The sequence below is a fragment of the Bubalus bubalis genome, chromosome 5, assembly GCF_019923935.1.
Source record: "Bubalus bubalis isolate 160015118507 breed Murrah chromosome 5, NDDB_SH_1, whole genome shotgun sequence".
Lineage (NCBI taxonomy): Eukaryota > Metazoa > Chordata > Mammalia > Artiodactyla > Bovidae > Bubalus > Bubalus bubalis.
The window spans coordinates 9,303,569-9,321,983 of record NC_059161.1 but is presented as its reverse complement, the minus strand read 5'-3'; the positions used below and the strand labels follow the sequence as shown (position 1 = coordinate 9,321,983).

Sequence of the window (18,415 nt, the reverse complement as noted above, 5' to 3'; positions counted from 1 at the left end):
TTTATATCTCATTGGACAAAAAGTCATATGATCACACTGCTCTGTAAAGGAGGCTGGGATGTGTAGTCTTTGTCTTGGTTGGCTATGTAACCAACTTTAAAAAATCCCCTTAGTCATCTATTGTTATTGTTTGGTTGCTCAGTTGTTTCCTACTCTTGCAACCCCGTGGACGGTAGCCCACAAAGCTCCTTTGTCCATGGGATTTCCCAGGCAAGAAAACTGGAGTGAGTTGCTATTTCTTTCTTCAAGGGATCTTTGACCCAGGGATTGAACCCACATCTCCTGCGTTGGCAGGTGGGTTCTTTACCTCTGAGCCACCAGGGAAGCCCTTAGTCAACTATACTACAATTTTTAAAAAATTTTATCAAGAAGAAAGAGAGAATGGATTGAGAAAAATAAGCATTGTCCAAACACATGCTGTAGCAATTCTACTTCTGACCTTCATACACCTACAATTTAGTTTCATCCTAATAATACAATATGCTGTCACTTCAGTCGTGTCTGACTCTTTGTGATCCTGTGGACTGTAGCTCACCAGGCTCCTCTGTCTATGGGATTCTCCAGGCAAGAATACTGGAGTAGGTTGCCATGCCCTCCTCCAGGGGATATTCTCGACCCAAGGATCGAACCTGTGTCTCTTGTGTCTCCTGCGTTGGCAGTTGGATTCTTTACCACTACTGCCACCTGGGAAGCCCTTAGTTTCATCCTACATAACCTTTTTGTTTTCTGTTCTTCATTGCCCTTAAACTTTTGCCACAATAGGACTGTTTATTTCTCTGTCTCTCAGACAAGTCAGACTCATTTTAAGTTTTACTCTCTTTGCTCTCTCTCCTTCTTGGGAAGGCCTCCTGTCAGCTTCCATAACACCCACCACACTTTACCACCCTGCTCACTCCTCCTCCATGGAAGCTCTACTGATTCCTCCAGTCAGTATCTTCCCCTTTCTTAGAACTCCAATTGCCAGCATCGAATGCCCACACACACAGCATCAAGGCATTTCATTATCTTCTATAAGTCTTCCCTGTATTATCTTTCTTTCTCCCAAATAGAATGGGAGAAGCAAAATTCTGGGCACTGGAAAACACCTAATAAGTAAATACCCATTGGTTAACGGGGGCTTCCCAAAATATATTAAATGATCACGTTTGTATACTTTTAACCCTTATCTAGACTTCTGGCTTATTCAGGATTGTGGCAACGCAAGGTAGTTTGCACAATGAGACTTCCGTGGTCCCTCTTCCATGAAAACATATCAGTCCGATGAATATTTGTTGAGTACACATTAAAGGCCCCCATGGAAAAGAAAGCTTGTTGCAGGTTGTTCACTGATAGCTCTCACTTGCTTTCAGATTTTGGGTTGATGCGATGGTGTTAGTTGTATTGTAGGGCACTGCTTATCAGACCTTATGTACACACAAGCCACCTGGGGATCTTATTAAAATGCAGATCCTGCTGCAGAAGACCAGGGTGCTGCCTGAGAGTTTGCATTTCTAATCCATCCCAGGTGACACCGACGTTGGCAGCCCACACAGGAAATAGTAAGGCTATAGCACTCTTCAGAGCACCTGCCTCAGATCACCTGAAGGAGCTTTTTAACTCTGAAGATCCCCAGGCCCTGCCCCAGACCCCCTGAATCCGAATCTCAGGGAGGAGGCCCGGGAATCTGCATTTTAACAGACTCACCAGAAGATGATTATATACACTAAAGTCTCAAATTAAAAAGACCTGCAGATGATTCTGATGATAGGCACATTTAAAAACACTGAAATAGAGCAGGTACGTTTTTGAAAGAAAGTCATTCAGTTCAACATGACGTGGAGTGCTGAAACATTACCAAAACCTCATGTAAGAGCTTAAACTATAGAACTACAACACCGTGAAAGGCTGCAGACTTTCAAAGTCCCACACGTTAAGAGGCAGCGTTTCTAGCCTCACCCTTTGCCCACAGCCTTGTTGTGGTTTCCTTTGTTTCTGTTTTTCTTTGGGCTCTGCTGGGTCTTCACCCCAGGGCGAGGGCTTTCCCTAGTTATGGAGCACTGGCTCCAGAATCTGTGAGCCCAGTAGCTGCAGGAACCCCCATTTAGGTGCCCGGCAGCATGTGGGGTCTTAGATCCCTGACCAGGGAACCCGAGTCTCCTGCATTGGAAGGCAGATTCTCAACCTCTGGATCAGCAGGGAAGTCTCGCCTGAAGGCTTGTTTAATTCACAGTTCTTGAAACAGGAGCTTGTGCCTAGAAGACCTTATAATAGTAAACCAAGGGATGAGGGACTCTGTTGATGGTTCCCAATTGACAATCAGGTTCTATTTCAAGAGAATGTACATGAGCATTTCCCCATAGAAATAATATTCTGGGTGAGAGAAGGTAGGGAGGCAGGGCCTGCCAGAATGTGGGGTGATGGAGGGTGGGCCCTTCCTGAGTGGGACCCTCTCTCCCTGCAGGACCTGGGATGGCTGGGAGGGAGAAGCTGGGATCCCCCCAGCCCCACTCAGGAGTTTCTCCAGGCTGTGTGGCTACCAGCAGCTGATTCCTAATAATTCAGATCTCCACTTCAGTTTATGCTTTGAAGACAGAAATTAAAAGAAACAAAGCCTTTGAAAGCATGTTTTATAAACTGTTTCTTGAAGACACTTCAAAAGAAAACCAGTTGTAAAGAAATTCTTTCCTTACCCTTCTTACCTCTTTCAACCAGTAAGTACCTGCCTACCTCAGGGGGTTATCAGTAATACCCAGCAAGGTGTGTGTGTCTGTGTGTGTGAGAGAGAGACAGAGACAGGGAGAGCTCTCTGTTGACCATATGGCACTGGGGAAATGCAAAATGGCATGGTTTTCATTACAAGAGAGTCTCAGGCAACAGGCTCAGTCCTCAAGATGAAAAATCATCCTTAAACACACAGTTTGAAAAGGAGCAGGGTGGAGATTTCTGCTCCAACCTTCTATGATTTAAGCTGTTGAAAACTTTGGAAAGAGCCAAGCTGCACTGCTGAAGGCTTGGATAAGAGGGGAAATTTAACCTAGATAAAGGACAGATGATACACGTTAGAGGAAACCCTAAACACACTATCAACTCTGAAAGCTTGTTGACTTTTAACGTATCAAGTTGTCCAGGAGCAGGGGTGGCAGAGGAAAGGTGGGTTGCATGGGGAAGCTGGACCTCTGCAACCTGGCTTAGGGGCTGCATGAGGACCCAGATGCCATAGAGGATCACCAACTATTTGCCAAGACTGAGTAGTTTCCTGGGCTGTGGGGCTTTGAGTGCTAGAATGATGAAAGTCCTGGGTAAACTGGGAGGTACTGGTCACCTTAAGACCATAGCAGTTCTGTTTGTGATACACTCTGGGATGAACAAGCCGTGTAACTTCTTCACACCTTCTTTCCTCTGTTCATAAGTGGAATTATCCTGTGTTCCTTTTCCACAAGAAAAGGGAAATTTCTCTTCCTTATCAAACGTCACTGAGTTTCACCATCCCGACACCAAAACAAAGATGCTGCAGTGGTTTGTTGTTTGGTTTTCTTTTTATATTTGTGGAGAAACCCAGAAACACAGGATACTTGTGAATTAAAAGCTTCCAGCCAAGCTCAGAGTCTGTTGACAGTGGCAGGACAGGGAATTGTGAAAGAAAGCTTGAGATATGAGATTTCATAGTGTCTCTTGAGGATAAAAATGAGAGCAGAGCAAAGGGAGAAGAAGTGAGTTCAAAGCAGTTAGTCAGGGTACTCTTTCCAGAAATAAGTCAGTGCTGGGAAATATTGTGGACATAGTCTAGGGAAACTGCCAAGCTGGAATTTATGGATAGCAGTTTTGTCTGGAAACGAAGGGGAATCCACAATCCTGAAAAGAGCTAACTTTTCTGAGAGGCTACAGAGTGAAGTAAGATTTAGCTTTAAACTGGGGGATGGAGCTTGGAAGGACAGGGTGATTGAAAGGATCAAGTTGCTGAAGGGCCAGCAGATAAAGACGTGAGGAGGAGGAGATGGGACTTCTGCAGTTTGAGTGGGGTACCCTGAAACTGTGGACCAGAATTTCTCAATGTGTTCAGTTGATATGTCAAGATCACCTTGTACTGCAGGCTCAGAACCAGGCAGTTAGTTGTGGCTACTCACGTCAACAAGCATGCAGAAGGGATGTGTGAGAGCAAATCAGGAAATCAAAACTGTGTTCGTTCTCTATCAACGCAGTAGTTATCCAGAGGAGTGACTCTGGAGTGCCAAGGGACTCTGGACAAGAAGATGGGCTTCCAGTGGTTGTAAAAAGATGGTCAGAGAGAAAGAAGGATGATGTTCCAGGTACGGGAACAGCCAAAGCAAAGGTATGGAATGAGTTTGTTTAAAGGGAGAGGAGGCTGTTTGGGAAGTAAATGAGAACTGAAGTAGAATTTGACAATGTTTGCCAGTCTTTAATTTCGTGGCCCTCATTGAAAATGGAGGTCATCAGTCTGCTACCCTAGAGTACTAGGTTCTGCTGTGGGAACCCCACTGAGACACAGCAGCATGCATGGCCATTGGTTGATAGGCTCCGAGATAACAAGTGAGAAATTGGAATGTAAGGTCCTGAAGTAAACCAGAGACATTCACCCTTGGTTTGCTAGGACATGGAAAAACAATGGCAAAACTTGAGCAGGAAAATAAAATGTTAAAAATGGAACTTTAAGAAAAATGGACTTCCCTTGTGGCTCAGCTGGTAAAGAATCCACCTGCAATGCGGGAGACCTGGGTTCGACCCCTGGGTTGGGAAGATCCCCTGGAGAAGAGAAAGGCTCCCCACTCCAGTATTCTGGCCTGGAGAATCCCATGGACTGTATAGTCCACGGGGTTCCATAGAGTCAGACATGGCTGAGCGACTTTCACTTTCACTTTAAGAAAAATAGTACAACCACATCTTCCAGGATTGATTGGGAGTAGGGAACAGCTTGAGAATGGAGGAAGATATTAATATTAAAAGGGGCAATATTATTTTGTACAATTAGTGATTCACCTGAGGTGCTTCTAGTCACTGAAACAATCATTTTTAAAAGTTGAAACACATCTTAAGATGAAGTATTAGCAACATTTATTTCTTCTGGCTATGGTTTGGGTGAGGATGATAATGATGTCACCATTCAAGATATCCAGTTAACCTAAAAAAATGAAATGATTCAGTCTGAATAGATTAAATAAACATTGAATTCAAAAAAATTTTTCCTGCCAAATATAAGACAATAAGCTAGACATTGGAAAAAAAGTAACGAGACAGGTGATACGGAACCTCTATTCTCAACAGACAACCTAAAATATAAAATATCCTAGCCTGTTACAATATGATAGGCACTGGGATATAAGAATGGACACAGAGGGAGAATGAATTCTGGGGGTGGGGATGGGGTCATGGATCCTTTGATATTTTAGCTGGACCACAAGGGATGAATAGGATCAGAAAGACACAGAGAAGGGAAAAGCATAAACAAACAAGCAAACTAACAAAAAAAAAATGCATGAGTTTGTATGTGTGAAGCTGCACAGTGCATTCTTTCAAGATGGTGAGCACTTTGGTGTGGCCACACTATGAGGGAGGGGAAGGTGTGAGAAGGGAATGATAAGAGATGAGGCTAGAGAAGCGTAGCATCTTCTGAAACTTCCTGTCACTGTCTCTCTTTCTCTCACACTCTCGGTGGAGAACAACTTTTCTACCAGCCTCTCCTAGAGAGGCACTGTAGTGTGTGGTCAAGGCAATGGAGTCTGAGAACTGGGAATTGAGTTGCAACCCCCCCCACTTGCTGCCTAAGTGACCTGGGACCGAATGCTTAATTTCCCCACCTGTAAAACGTGAGTGTTCATGGGGTTCTCAAGCAAGAATACTGAAGTGGCTTGCCATTCCCTCCTCCAGTGGACCACGCTTTGTCAGAACTCTCCACCATGACCCGTCCGTCTTGGGTGGCCCTACACCGCATGGCTCATAGTTTCACTGAGTTAGACAAGGCTGTGGTCCATGTGATCAGATTGGTTAGTTTTCTGTGATTGTGGTTTTCAGTCTGTCTGCCCTCTGATGGAGAAAGATAAGAGGCTTATGGAAGCTCCCTGATGGGAGAGACTGACTGAGGGGGAAACTGGGTCTTGTTCTGATGGGCAGGGCCATGCTCGGTAAATCTTTAATCCAATTTTCTGTTGATGGGCAGAGCTGTGTTCCCTCCCTGTTGTTTGACCTGAGGCCAAACTATGGTGGAGGTAATGAGGATAATGGGGACCTCCTTCAAAAGGTCCCATGATGCACTGCTGCATTCAGTGCCCCCGACCGTGCAGCAGGCCACTGCCGACCTCCGCCTCCCCAGAGACTCCCGGACACTCATGGGCAAGTCTGGGTCACTCTCTTGTGGGGTCACTGCTCCTTTTTCCTGGGTCCTGGTGTGCACATGGTTCTGTTTGTGCCCTCCAAGAGTCTGTTTCCCTAGTCCTGTGTAAGTTCTGGCAGCTCTATTGTGGGGTTAATGGCAACCTCCTCCAAGATGGCTTATGCCATACCCAGGTCTGCTGCACCCAGAGCCCCTGTCCCTGCAGCAGGCCACTGCTGACCCGGACCTCCTCAGGAGACACTTAAACACAGTTCTGTCTCAGTCTCTGTGGGATCTCTGGGTCCTGGTGTGCACAAGGTATTTTTGAGCCCTCTGAGCATCTCTGGTGGGTATGGGGTTTGATTCTAAATGCAATTTCACCCCTCCTCCCATCTTGCTGGGGCTTCTCCTTTGCCCTCGAACATGGGGTATCTCCTCAAAGTCACTCCAGCGCCATACAGCCACTGCTCCAGCACCTACCATCTTGCTGGGGCTTCACTTCTCTGCCCTTGGCCATGGGGTATCTCCTCATAGTCGCTCCGGCATGACATTGTACAGGAGGCAATGATCAAAACCAACACCAAGAAAAAGAAATGCAAAAAGGCAAAATGGTTATCTGAGGAGGCCTTACAAACAGCTGTGAAAAAAAGAGAAGTGAAAGGCAAAGGAGAAAAGGAAAGATATACCCATTTGAGTGCAAAGTTTCAAAGAATAGCAAGGAGAGATATGAAAGCCTTCCTCAGTGATCAATGCAAAGAAATAGAAGAAAACACTAGAATGGGAAAGACTAGAGATCTCTTCAAGAAAATTAGAGATACCAAGGGAAAATTTCATGCAAAGATGGGCACAATAAAGGACAAAAATGGTATGGACCTAACAGAAGAAGAAGATATTAAGAAGAGGTGGCAAGAATACACAGAAGAACTGTACAAAAAAGATCTTCATGACCCAGATAATCACGATGGTGTGATCACTAACCTAGTGCCAGACATCCTGGAATGTGAAGTCAAGTGGGCCTTAGGAAGCATGGTTACAAACAAAGTTAGTGGAGGTCATGAAATTCCAGTTGAGCTATTTCAAATCCTAAAAGATGATTCTGTGAAAGTCCTGCACTCAATATGCCACAATTTCCAATATGCAAATTTGGAAAACTCAGCAGTGGCCACAGGACTGGAAAAGTTCAGTTTTCATTCCAATCCTAAAGAAAGGCAATGCCTTTGGAATGCTCAAACTACTGCACAATTGATCTCATCTCACATGCTGGCAAAGTAATGCTGAAAATTCTCCAAGCCAGGCTTCAACAGTACTTGAACCGTGAACTTCCAGATGTTCAAGCTGGATTTAGAAAACGCAGAGGAACCAGAAATCAATTGCCAACATCTGCTGGATCATTGAAAAAGCAAGAGAGTTCCAGAAAAACATCTACTTCTGCTTTATTGACTATGCCAAAGCCTTTGACTGTGTGGATCACAACAAACTATGGAAAATTCTGAAAGAGATGGGAATACCAGACCACCTGACCTGCCTCTTGAGAAATCTGTATGCAGGTCAGGAAGCAACAGTTAGAAGTGGACATGGAACAACAGACTGGTTCCAAATAGGAAAAGAAGTACATCAAGGCTGTATATTGTTACCCTGCTTATTTAACTTATATGCAGAGTACATCATGAGAAATGCTGGGCTGGAGGAAGCACAAGCTGGAATCAAGATTGCCTGGAGAAATATCAATAACCTCAGATACACAGAAGACACCACCCTTAGGGCAGAAAGTAAAGAAGAACTAAAGAGCCTCTTGATGAAAGTGGAAGAGGAGAGTGAAAAAGTTGGCTTAAAACTCAACATTCAGAAAACGAAGATCATGGCATCTGGTCCCATCACTTCATGGGAAATAGATGGGGAAACAGTGGCTTTATTTTTGGGGGCTCCAAAATCCCTGCAGATGGTGACTGCAACCATAAAATTAAAAGACGCTTGCTCTTTGGAAAAAAAGTTATGACCAACCTAGACAGCATATTAAAAAGCAGAGACATTACTTTGCCAACAAAGATCCATCTTGTCAAAGCTATGGTTTTTCCAGTAGCCACGTATGGTTGTGAGAGTTGGACTATAAAGAAAGCTGAGTGCCAAAGAGTTGATGCTTTTGAACTGTGGCGTTGGAGGAGACTCGCCCTTGGATAGCAAGGAGATCTAACCAGTCCATCCTAAAGGAAATCAGTCCTGAATATTCAGTGGAAGGACTGATGTTGCAGCTGAAACTCCAATACTTTGGCCACCTAATGCGAAGAACTGACTCATTTGAAAAGAACCTGATGTTGGGAAAGATTGAGGCAGGAGGAGAAGGGGATGACAGAGGATGAGATGGTTGGATGGCGTCACCAACTCGATGGACATGAGTTTGAATAAACTCCAGGAGTTGGTGATGGACAGGGAGGTCTGGACTGCTGCAGTCCATGGAGTTGCAAAGAGTCGGACACGACTGAGCCACTGAACTGAACTGAAAATGTGGGTGACAATATGGTCCTTATAAGGTCTTTGTGAAGAATGAATGAGTTGATGCCTGGAAAGCAAGCACTGAGAATAGGCTGGCAGTGTTGAAAGTGATTAATAAATGTCAACTATTATTACTACTGTAACATAATCATGAATATCAAGTTATTTCAGTTATGTTAGGAAAAGCCAATTTTAAATTTGGATTTGTCTTATTCTTACGGGTACTACATGGTGTTATAGCTTCTGTCAGCTAGGAACTTGCTGAAATAGACTCTCCAAAATATCTTACAGGAGTACTTCTCCACAATAGTACCTGGGAATCTACCAATAGAAATGCTTTTAAGGAAGTCCTTTTTATTTATTTATTTATTTTTAATTTTATTTTATTTTTAAACTTTACAATATTGTATTGGTTCTGCCATATATAGAAATGAATCCACCACAGGCATACATGTGTTCCCCATCCTGAACCCTCCTCCCTCCTCCCTCCCCATACCATCCCTCTGGGTTGTCCCAGTACACCAGCCCCAAGCATCCAGTATCGTGCATCGAATCTGGACTGGCGACTCGTTTCATATATGATATTATACATATTTCAATGCCATTCTCCCAAATCATCCCACCCTCTCCCTCTCCCACAGAGTCCTTCAAAAGACTGTTCTATACATCAGTGTCTCTTTTGCTGTCTCGTATACAGGATTATCATTACCATCTTTCTAAATTCCATATATATGCGTTAGTATACTGTATTGATGTTTTTCTTTCTGGCTTACTTCACTCTGTATAATAGGCTCCAGTTTCATCCACCTCATTAGGAAGTCCTTTTTAAAACGTTAATACTTTTAGGAAGAGGGAATGTGGGTTTCAGCCATTAGCAACTCAGCAGGGATTAGTTTACCCCACTAGGCAAGAAAGACAGGGCTGAAATGCAATGTTGGATAGGTGAGAAAATAGGTTCTAGCTTAGAGTGTTGTCTGTTGGGGGTGGGGTTCTTAGATGGGGTCTTCAGTGCCCCCTGGAAACTAGGGACCGTTTCAGTATCAAGAGGGGAAAAGGAAATTCGTCGAAGAGGAGAGGGACATAGGAAGGAAAAGAGAATTGTTTACTTCACAGTATCGTTTAAAGTCAATCTTGTTAATAAAAAGAGTTGCTGAAATGGCTTAAATAAGGCTGCTGTCAAGACTTATCTAAAAAATGTTAAGGTTACAAGCCCTAACATACTTCATGTAAAATGATTATGGATACTAATATAGAAGAAAAATTATATATGGTATATTTCATATTTATTTTTGGCCTGGAGAATTTCAGGGACGGGGAGCCTGATGGGCTGCTGTCTATGGGGTTGCACAGAGTCGGACACAACTGATGTGACTTAGCAGCAGCAGCAGCAGCAGATATATGTGTGCCAGGCTTCCCTGGTAGCTCAGATGGTAAAGAATCTGCCTGCAATGCAGGAGACCCAGCTTCGATCCCTGGGTTTGGAAGATCCTCTGGAAAAGGGCATGGCAACCCACTCCTATCCTTGTCTGGGAAATCCTATGGACAGAGCAGCCTGTCAGGCTACAGTCCATGGGGTCGCAAAGAGTCAGACATCACTGAGCGACTAACCCTTTCAAGCTTCGCTTTCTTTTTCACGATACGTATGTATCTCCCTTTTTGTCTGAAGTTAAATCTGACAATGCTCAGAATGCATGACTGTCTTAGGGGCTAATTTCTAGGTTGCAACTGTGCCTAGTGATGTGTGTGTGTGGGGGGGCCTTTGTCAAGTCATTGAATGTTTATGAGCTGCTGGTTGGGTTTACCCTAGAGAGAAATAGTTCAGTGAAGCTTTAGTGCAGAAACTGGCACAGGTAGCTGAAATGTTTTTTAATTGCCACCAGGAAAAAGAGAGGGCCCAGAAGGATTCTTCAGCCCAAGGGAGCCCCTCCTTGGTTATAACCTAATTTGCTGTGTGCATGTGGACCAGATGGATGGAATTAAACCTTCTTGGGTGTCATGGTTAAATCATTTTAATATGTCTGGAGACTCCTGGAAATGTAAGATGTCATACTTCTCTTTCAAAGGATCATCCTCTTGTGGTTCAAATGTGAGTTTTGAAACTATAACTCCTGTGGCTATAGGGTGGGGTCTCTATGTTTTCCTTTTTCCCCTGTTGGGCTGTACTATATAGAAAGGTTGTAAAATTCTCAATTTATGTTTGTGTTTTGATAAAGCCAGCTCTAAGGTAGTTAGAGAGGGGACTGGAGGCTAGTTAATCTTTGAAGAAAGTCCCTGCTTTCTACAGATCTTCTGTCCTGAAGAACTGGTCATCCCAATCTTCTTGTTACAGTTGTTCAGAGCCTTTACACATCTGTCTGCCTGTGGTATTGTGGAAATAACCTACAGAAACATCTCAGGAGGCTGCATCAGTAAGTTGAAATATGGCGGAGAAAAAAATGTAGGCCAGAGGGAAGTATTATATGTAGGGTGAGAGAATACAGACCCAGGCTTGATTCCTGGTTTGGGAAGATCCCCTGGAGGAGGAAATGGCAACCCACTCCAGTATTCTTGCCTGGAGAACCCCATGGACAGAGGAGCCTGGTGCGCTACAGTCCATGGGGTTGCAAAGAGTCAGACACCACTGAGTGACTAACCCTTTCACTTTTCAAGAGAATACAAAACATATATCTTAAAGGAAATATGAAATACAAGAAATAAATATAAGCATCATCTGAAATTGTTCCCTGAAGAAGCCAGCCCAAATTATCCATTGTAGATACTGAATTGTCTGGAAGCTAAACACACTACTATGGTCAAAAATGTTAAAAAGATAAGCCCTCTCAATCACCCTGGGCAATAAAACAGGGCATATCTACACCTGGAACACCATGTCTTGTTCTATATCCTTAGCTTCAAGATAAGTCTAATGAAGTTGGAATCAGTCAAGAGGGGACCAGCTGAAATAATCAAGGTTAGGGTTTCCACATCCCTCCCATAAAGCCACTGTAAAGAATCTGTCTGCAATGCAGGAGACCTAAGATCGATTCCTGTGTCAGGGAGATCCCCTGGAGAAGGAAATGGCAACCCACTCCAGTATTCTTGCCTGGAGAATCCCATGGACAGGGGAGCCTGGTGGGCTATATTCCATGGGGTCACAAGAGTCAGACACGACCTAGTGACTAAACCACCACCACCAAAGAGTAGAAGGAGGATGTTATGGGTGACTCTTGTCCCCCTAAAATTCACATATTGAAGTCATAACCTTCAGTACTTCTGAACCTGGCTGTATTCGGAGACGGCCTTTAAAGAGGTAATTAAATTAAATGGGGTCATTAGGGTGGGTGCTAATCCAACATGACTAGTATAAGGACTGGGGTTCTTGAAAGAAGAGACTGGGACACAAGAATGACACCAGATACCTGCACGCACAGACAGACGACTGTGGTGATACACAAGAAGATGGGCATCCACAAGCCAAGGTGAGACGCTTCAGAAGAAACAAACCCTGCCGACACCTTGATCTGTGATTTCCAGCCTTTGCAAGTGCTAGAGATAAATTTCTGTTGTTTAAGTTCCCCAGTCTGTGATATTTTATATCACAGCCCTACAATGCGATATAAAGTACTGATGAGAACAGATATGATTGAATTATTTAAAATCATGAAAGGTCAAGAAAAGGTGATTATCTCAGGATCCTTCTCGGTCAGAGTTTCTTAAAGCAAGATCTGCCTACTCTGCCTGCATTAGAACCACCTATGGTTTTTTGTTTTTTTTTTTAAAAAAAGCAGGTTCTCCAGCTCCTCTGAACCTAGAGTATGAAAATATTTCTCATATGAGGTTCAAGAATCTCTCTTTTTGGTAGGCACCATAAGTGATGTTTTTGCATGCTAAACTTTGACACCTGCTGTGCAGCCATGAAATTAAAAGACGCTTACTCCTTGGAAGGAAAGTTATGACCAACCTAGATAGCATATTCAAAAGCAGAGACATTACTTTGCCAACAAAGGTTTGTCTAGTCAAGGCTATGGTTTTTCCTGTGGTCATGTATGGATGTGAGAGTTGGACTGTGAAGAAGGCTGAGCGCCGAAGAATTGATGCTTTGGAACTGTGGTGTTGGAGAAGACTCGTGAGAGTCCCTTGGACTACAAGAAAATCCAACCAGTCCATTTTGAAGGAGATCAGCCCTGGGATTTCTTTGGAAGGAATGATGCTAAAGCTGAAACTCCAGTACTTTGGCCACCTCATGCGAAGAGTTGACTCATTGGAAAAGACTCTGATGCTGGGAGGGATTGGGGGCAGGAGGAGAAGGAGACGACAGAAGATGAGATGGCTGGATGGCATCACTGACTCGATGGACATGAGTCTGGGTGAACTCCGGGAGTTGGTGATGGACAGGGAGGCCTGGCGTGCTGCGATTCATGGGGTCGCAAAGAGTCGGACACGACTGAGCGACTGATCTGATTTGTGAAAGTTCCTCCCCAACCTCTGGCCCTTTTCTGGGCATGACTGATTGATACTAATTACATCTCAGCAAGTGCTGGTGTATCTGAAGCTCTGGCAGATGCTCTGTAATCCAGGAACCAGGTACAGATCACATTGTAGGTTATGTCTCCCCAGGTGTCAGCCAGCATTTGCCAGCATGTGGAGAATGCTGAATGGGATGGACCTAATGGAATCTTAGGGGAGTTTACTCTTGATTCTCAGAAGAAATATGTGTCTCACCTATCTTACCCACTTAATAATACTATGACATATTTTAAACAATCAATAAACAGTACATATATTATTTTTCTCATGAGATTTATTTTAAGATGCTATTACCTTGGCACCTAAATTCTCAAAGGAAACATTGATACAAAGAATAGAAAGGTCATATTTAACTTGTCTATTGCTATTCATCACTTGAACTTATACAGAAAGATATCTGACATGGCCTGTGCCTTTTTATGCCCTGTACAGTTAGAATATAATATTGGTGAAATAAACAACATCTATAAATAAAAACAAATTAATAATAAATGGAAAGAAATCTAATCAACTATTCCAGCCAGGCTCTGTGCTTTCATATTTTCTCATCACCCAAGGGAATAGGAAATACTCTTTCACATGTCCCTAAGGTGAATTTTCTTTCCTTCACCTGTGAGCCAAAGAGGAGCTGAAGGACTGAGAGAAAGAGAGAGGTCATTGAGAGTCCAAAGCAAACACAGTGATAAACATTGTAGGAAGAGTAAGTGGCATTCTGATTTAAATATGGCAGTTCACCATAATGGCAGGACACCAAAAAAAAAAAAAAAAAAAATGTGCCCCTCCTCAATTTACAAATGTGATTAAGGGATATAACAAGATTTTATACTTTTTTTTTTTTAAATACTGAAAATTAGTAGGCCATATGTGGAGAAGGAAATGGAAACCCACTCCTGTATTCTTGCCTAGGGACTCCTGTGGACAGAGGAGCCTAATGGGCTCCTGTCCATAGGGTCACATAGAGTCGGACAGGACTGAAGCGACTTAGCATGCATGTATGCATTGGAGAAGGAAATGGCAACCCACTCCAGTATTCTTGCCTGGAGAATCCCAGGGACAGAGGAGCCTGGTGGGCTGCCATCTATGACGTCGCACAGAGTAGGACACGACTGAAGGGACTTAGCAGCAGCAGCAGCAGTACACCGTATGAGAATGTGTAGGTGGGGAGGTCGTTGGGCTCTTTATTTTTCTTCTGGTGGTCCAGCCTTTGAAACAGAATGCAACTACAGTATCTTGGGAATGACCCAGCCCTGTCCAGGGGTACCTATGGACATGAATTTTTGAGCACTCGCTCAATGACTGTTACTGCCTACCTGCTTTTCCCTCTTTGACTAACCAAATTTTAGTGTCTCTGTGTAGACCACTCATTCCCACTGGATTCTTTGGGGGTGGGGGTGGTGTAGGGGGCAGGAGGATGGATGGGACATTGGAACTGTCATTAATGTTCCATGTGCTTTCCAGGAACGAGAGTTCTGGCACTTAACATGAATTGATTTTAAACTCTAGACCTTAATCCTCTGGAGAGAGTCAGAAGAAAAGCCATGAGAGCAGCTGGGTTTCATTAGGAAAGAAAAGAGGGCATTCAGTCTTCGAGGAGGACAGTTTCCCAGTCCGGGCAGTGATCGGGTTTGTCAAGAAGAGAGAGAGAGCCCTCACAATGAAAAACCGCTGTTTCGGCAGAAAAGCGGCTCTAAATCTGGACCAAATCACTCTCGTGTGGTGGAAGGGTTGGAGCTCGTTGCTAGATCTTTCCGAGCGGCCCTCTTCCTCGGTCCGGGGCTAAGCCAGGTCCCGGCCTAAGGACCGGGCGGGCCCCAAGGGCCTCGACCCACTGCCAGCGGGATCTCCAGCGCCGGCGGCGGTGGCGCGAGCGGGCGGGCGGACGACGGCCGCCGCGCCTTCATTAGAGGGCGCTCTGGGGGCGGCTCTGCAGCAGTGCAGACTCCCGCCGCTTCCTCCCCGCTGCCCCTCCCCGCCAGCCCCGGCGAAACGCGGCCAGGCCCCGGGGACCGAGTCTCGGCGCCGCCGGGGGCCGGGTGCGGGCCGCGCCGCTCCTCCTTCCGCCGGCCATGCAGTCTTCCGGCTCCTCTGGCTCCCGCAGCCCCGGCCGGGGCCGGGCCGGCCCGAGGTGAGTCCGGGCTCGGCGGGTGCAGGCCCCGCGGCTGCCGCAGGCTGGGCCCCGGGGAGGCGCTGTGGGGTGGGGTGTGGGGGAGGCGGGGAACGGGTGTCGTCGTCGCGTGGCCCGGGGAGGAGGCGGCGGCGGCGGCATGAGGGACGAGGGCGCGGTAGGCCCCAAGGAGGAGGCGGGGGCGCGGGGCATCCGCCCGCCTCTCTGGGACCCGCCCCGGTGACAGGTCCGGCCTCTGAGTCCCCGCCGTCCCCTCTGTCCGCAGGCAGCCGCGAGGGGAGTAGGGCGCCCTCGCGCCCGCTCGCGCCGCACCTCGGCCGCCGCCGCCGCCGCGTCCATGACCGCGACCCCCCGGCCGAGGACACCCGCCGCCGCCGCCGCGCCCCGGGCCGCCCACCCCCGGCCCCGCCGGTCCCCGCGCTCTACCGCCCGCCGCCCGCGCCAGCTGAGGTGAGCCCGGCGCGCGGGCCGACACCGGCGGCCCCGACCCGTCCCACACCTCGGACCCCGCGGCCGGCCCCAGCCGCCCCCCTGACTGCAGCGCCGCGGTCGCCTCTTCCCCGCTCCTTTCATCACCCCCGGCTCCCCTGCGCTCCGGCCGCGGACGGGGCTCGTCATCCCCGGCTCTGCGCCTCCTGCTGCCGCCGCCGCTCCCCTCCCCCTACTCCCGTTCTTCCTCTTTTTCGCCTGATTATCAACCACTTTCTTCCTCTCACCCGCTCACCCTTTTGCCGCTTTTCTGGTCCCCCTCCTTTCCCCCCACCCTCCTCTACACACCTAAGGAAAAAGGAACGCCAGACCCGATTTGCCGCAAATGAACCATTTTAGCGTAACTCTTTTTTTTGTTTGTTTGGCTAATGCGAGAGACCGTTTTAAAGGATGAATCAGTGCAGAAGGGTGGTGATGAGTGGTGAGGGTCCCGGTCTGGATCGAGAGGTGCCCGCTTCAGTCTTCTCTTCACTGCTGTCAGTTAGGGAGCTGCCGCAGGCGTGTGAGGCAGGTCGCTGTGTTGTTTCTTCCTCAAAGTCCAACCGGAGACTGCAGTGACACGCGGTTGCGGGCCGGCCGCTGAGGAGTTGGTGGGAAGAGTGGTATCAGTTGCTAAATATATTAGGACGTAGCCTGTGCCTCCGTGAACAGCTCCCTTGACCTTGTGGGGCTCCTCCTCCGCTGGCTGTCCGTCCCCCTCTGGAATTTCCCGGACGGATCGCTGAGATACTACAGCGGGGGGGAAAAGCTTAGATCCTCGATTTTTTCTTTTTTCATTTGTTTTTGTGCTGGAGGTGATTTCTGTATTAGTGACTGTCTAGATGTGTTCACTCCGTTTTCCTTTTTAAATGAATTTTCTTTTCACCTCAGCAAGACAGGACAGACTTCGATGTGAGAATGGCTGTGACTCTGGAAGAAGCTCCGTGGCTGGGCTGGATCTTGGTGAAAGCCCTGGTGAGGTTTGCCTTCATGGTCGCCAACAACCTGGTTGCGATTCCGTCCTACCTCTGCTATATAATCGTGCTTCTGCCCCTTCGACTGCTGGACAGCAAGCGGTACTGGTACCTTGAAGGAATGATGTACAAATGGCTTTTAGGAATGGTGGCTTCTTGGGGATGGTATGCTGGATATACAGGTAAGAGCATGAGCAGTTTTTAAAATGCATATTTAAAAATGTGTAACGTTTGCCTTAAATCAGGAGCCATGTTTTTAAAAAAAATGTGTATTACACTTCAAGTGGAAGATGCTTTGACTATTGTAAACACAGAGAACAATTCTATTGAGGTTTTTTTTTTAAGAATCCTAATTTAGAAAGGATGATATTTTCAGAAGTATCGTTTCATAGTTGTATATTGATAAATTCCTTAAATAATGGCTTTTAATGATTGACATGTACTAAAACCCGTCAGTGTAAGCTGTCCTAGAGGACTAAGAGTGAGTTTTATAGGACTTCAGGGGTTATAAAATGAAGAGGTAAGATGTTTAGCTCATAATCATTCGGCATTAAGAAAAAGTACTGAGCCTTATTTGTGCTGATAGTTTAATAAAGGTTTTTTCATTTAATGGTGTGTTGTACTTGTGTTCACATTTGAAGCCAAGCAAAGGGTGGCTTTTTTTCTGTTATGTATGTTTCCTTTGTTTACTAGATAATTTTATATTAGAATATTAAATGTAAGAAGCTAAGTTTTATCCCTGTTAAGCCAATGTATCTTCAGAGTGTCTTTTAATAGATTTTTATTTCTGCAAGCGTAATGCTATTCTAAAGTGAATTTTAAAGAACTGAGAAGCAGTGTTTATTTTCTGCTTATAAGCCTTACATGCTTTGAGAACTTGTGCCCTGGTTGTGAAAATTGTGTACTATTATATTTATTTGACATTTCCCTCTAAAAAGTAGGATAACGAAAAAAGCATTCAGGTCTCTGGCCCTTGTCTTGGACGTTGAGGCTTTATCATAGAATTTTATAACTGATAAGCTCCTTAGAGATAGTGCCACAGATGCTGCGGTCAGCGGAGTCTGTAGCTCATATCTTGGAAGAGTGAGCAGGGTACTTTTAGGGTTGAACAGCACCGCAGATCCCCACTTAAAATTTTCTGTCTCCCTCTTGCCTGCCCAGGCGACATCTGCAGATTTTATGTACACACACCAGGGCACTGACAGCACACAGCTTTTTTGGAGTCTGGCAGTCTCTTGCTAGGTTAGAGTGCTCTTAGTTGCCCCAGATGAAGCCTTTTCTCCTTCTGGCAATGCCATTTATTATTCTGCAAGACCCGACCCCCCAGGGATAGTATACGCATTGCTTCTTTGTTATGTATCTTGTTGAGATTCCAGTGGTCTTTAGATACGGTAGGTGAACTTCGGGTCCTCTTTGGGGGGACCTGGTGGTAGCAGCAGTAGCAAGACAGAAAAGAAGACGAAGTGAAAATGAAGTTTTGTCTACGGTGCTGAATTTTCACCTGTGCTGCACTGCTCTCACAGAATCGCTTTGCTCTGTAGAGTCTGA

General features: G+C 45.8%; 1 protein-coding gene across 9 annotated transcripts in view; it reads left to right on the top strand.

The window, feature by feature from the left end:
• The window catches only part of LPGAT1 (lysophosphatidylglycerol acyltransferase 1), a 157,215-nt gene that overhangs the window by 55,951 nt on the left and 82,849 nt on the right, over positions 1-18,415 (top strand). For 5 of the 9 annotated variants that reach the window (XM_025285425.3, XM_025285426.3, XM_025285430.3 and 2 more), the window contains one exon: positions 16,785-17,049. In XM_025285425.3, coding sequence (XP_025141210.3) covers positions 16,785-17,049 — 265 coding nt within the window. Of the gene's footprint in view, positions 1-15,217; positions 15,426-15,690; positions 15,876-16,784; positions 17,050-18,415 lie in introns of those variants that run through there. The other 4 variants (XM_044942683.2, XM_044942684.2, XM_025285432.3 and 1 more) reach the window with 4 other exon arrangements.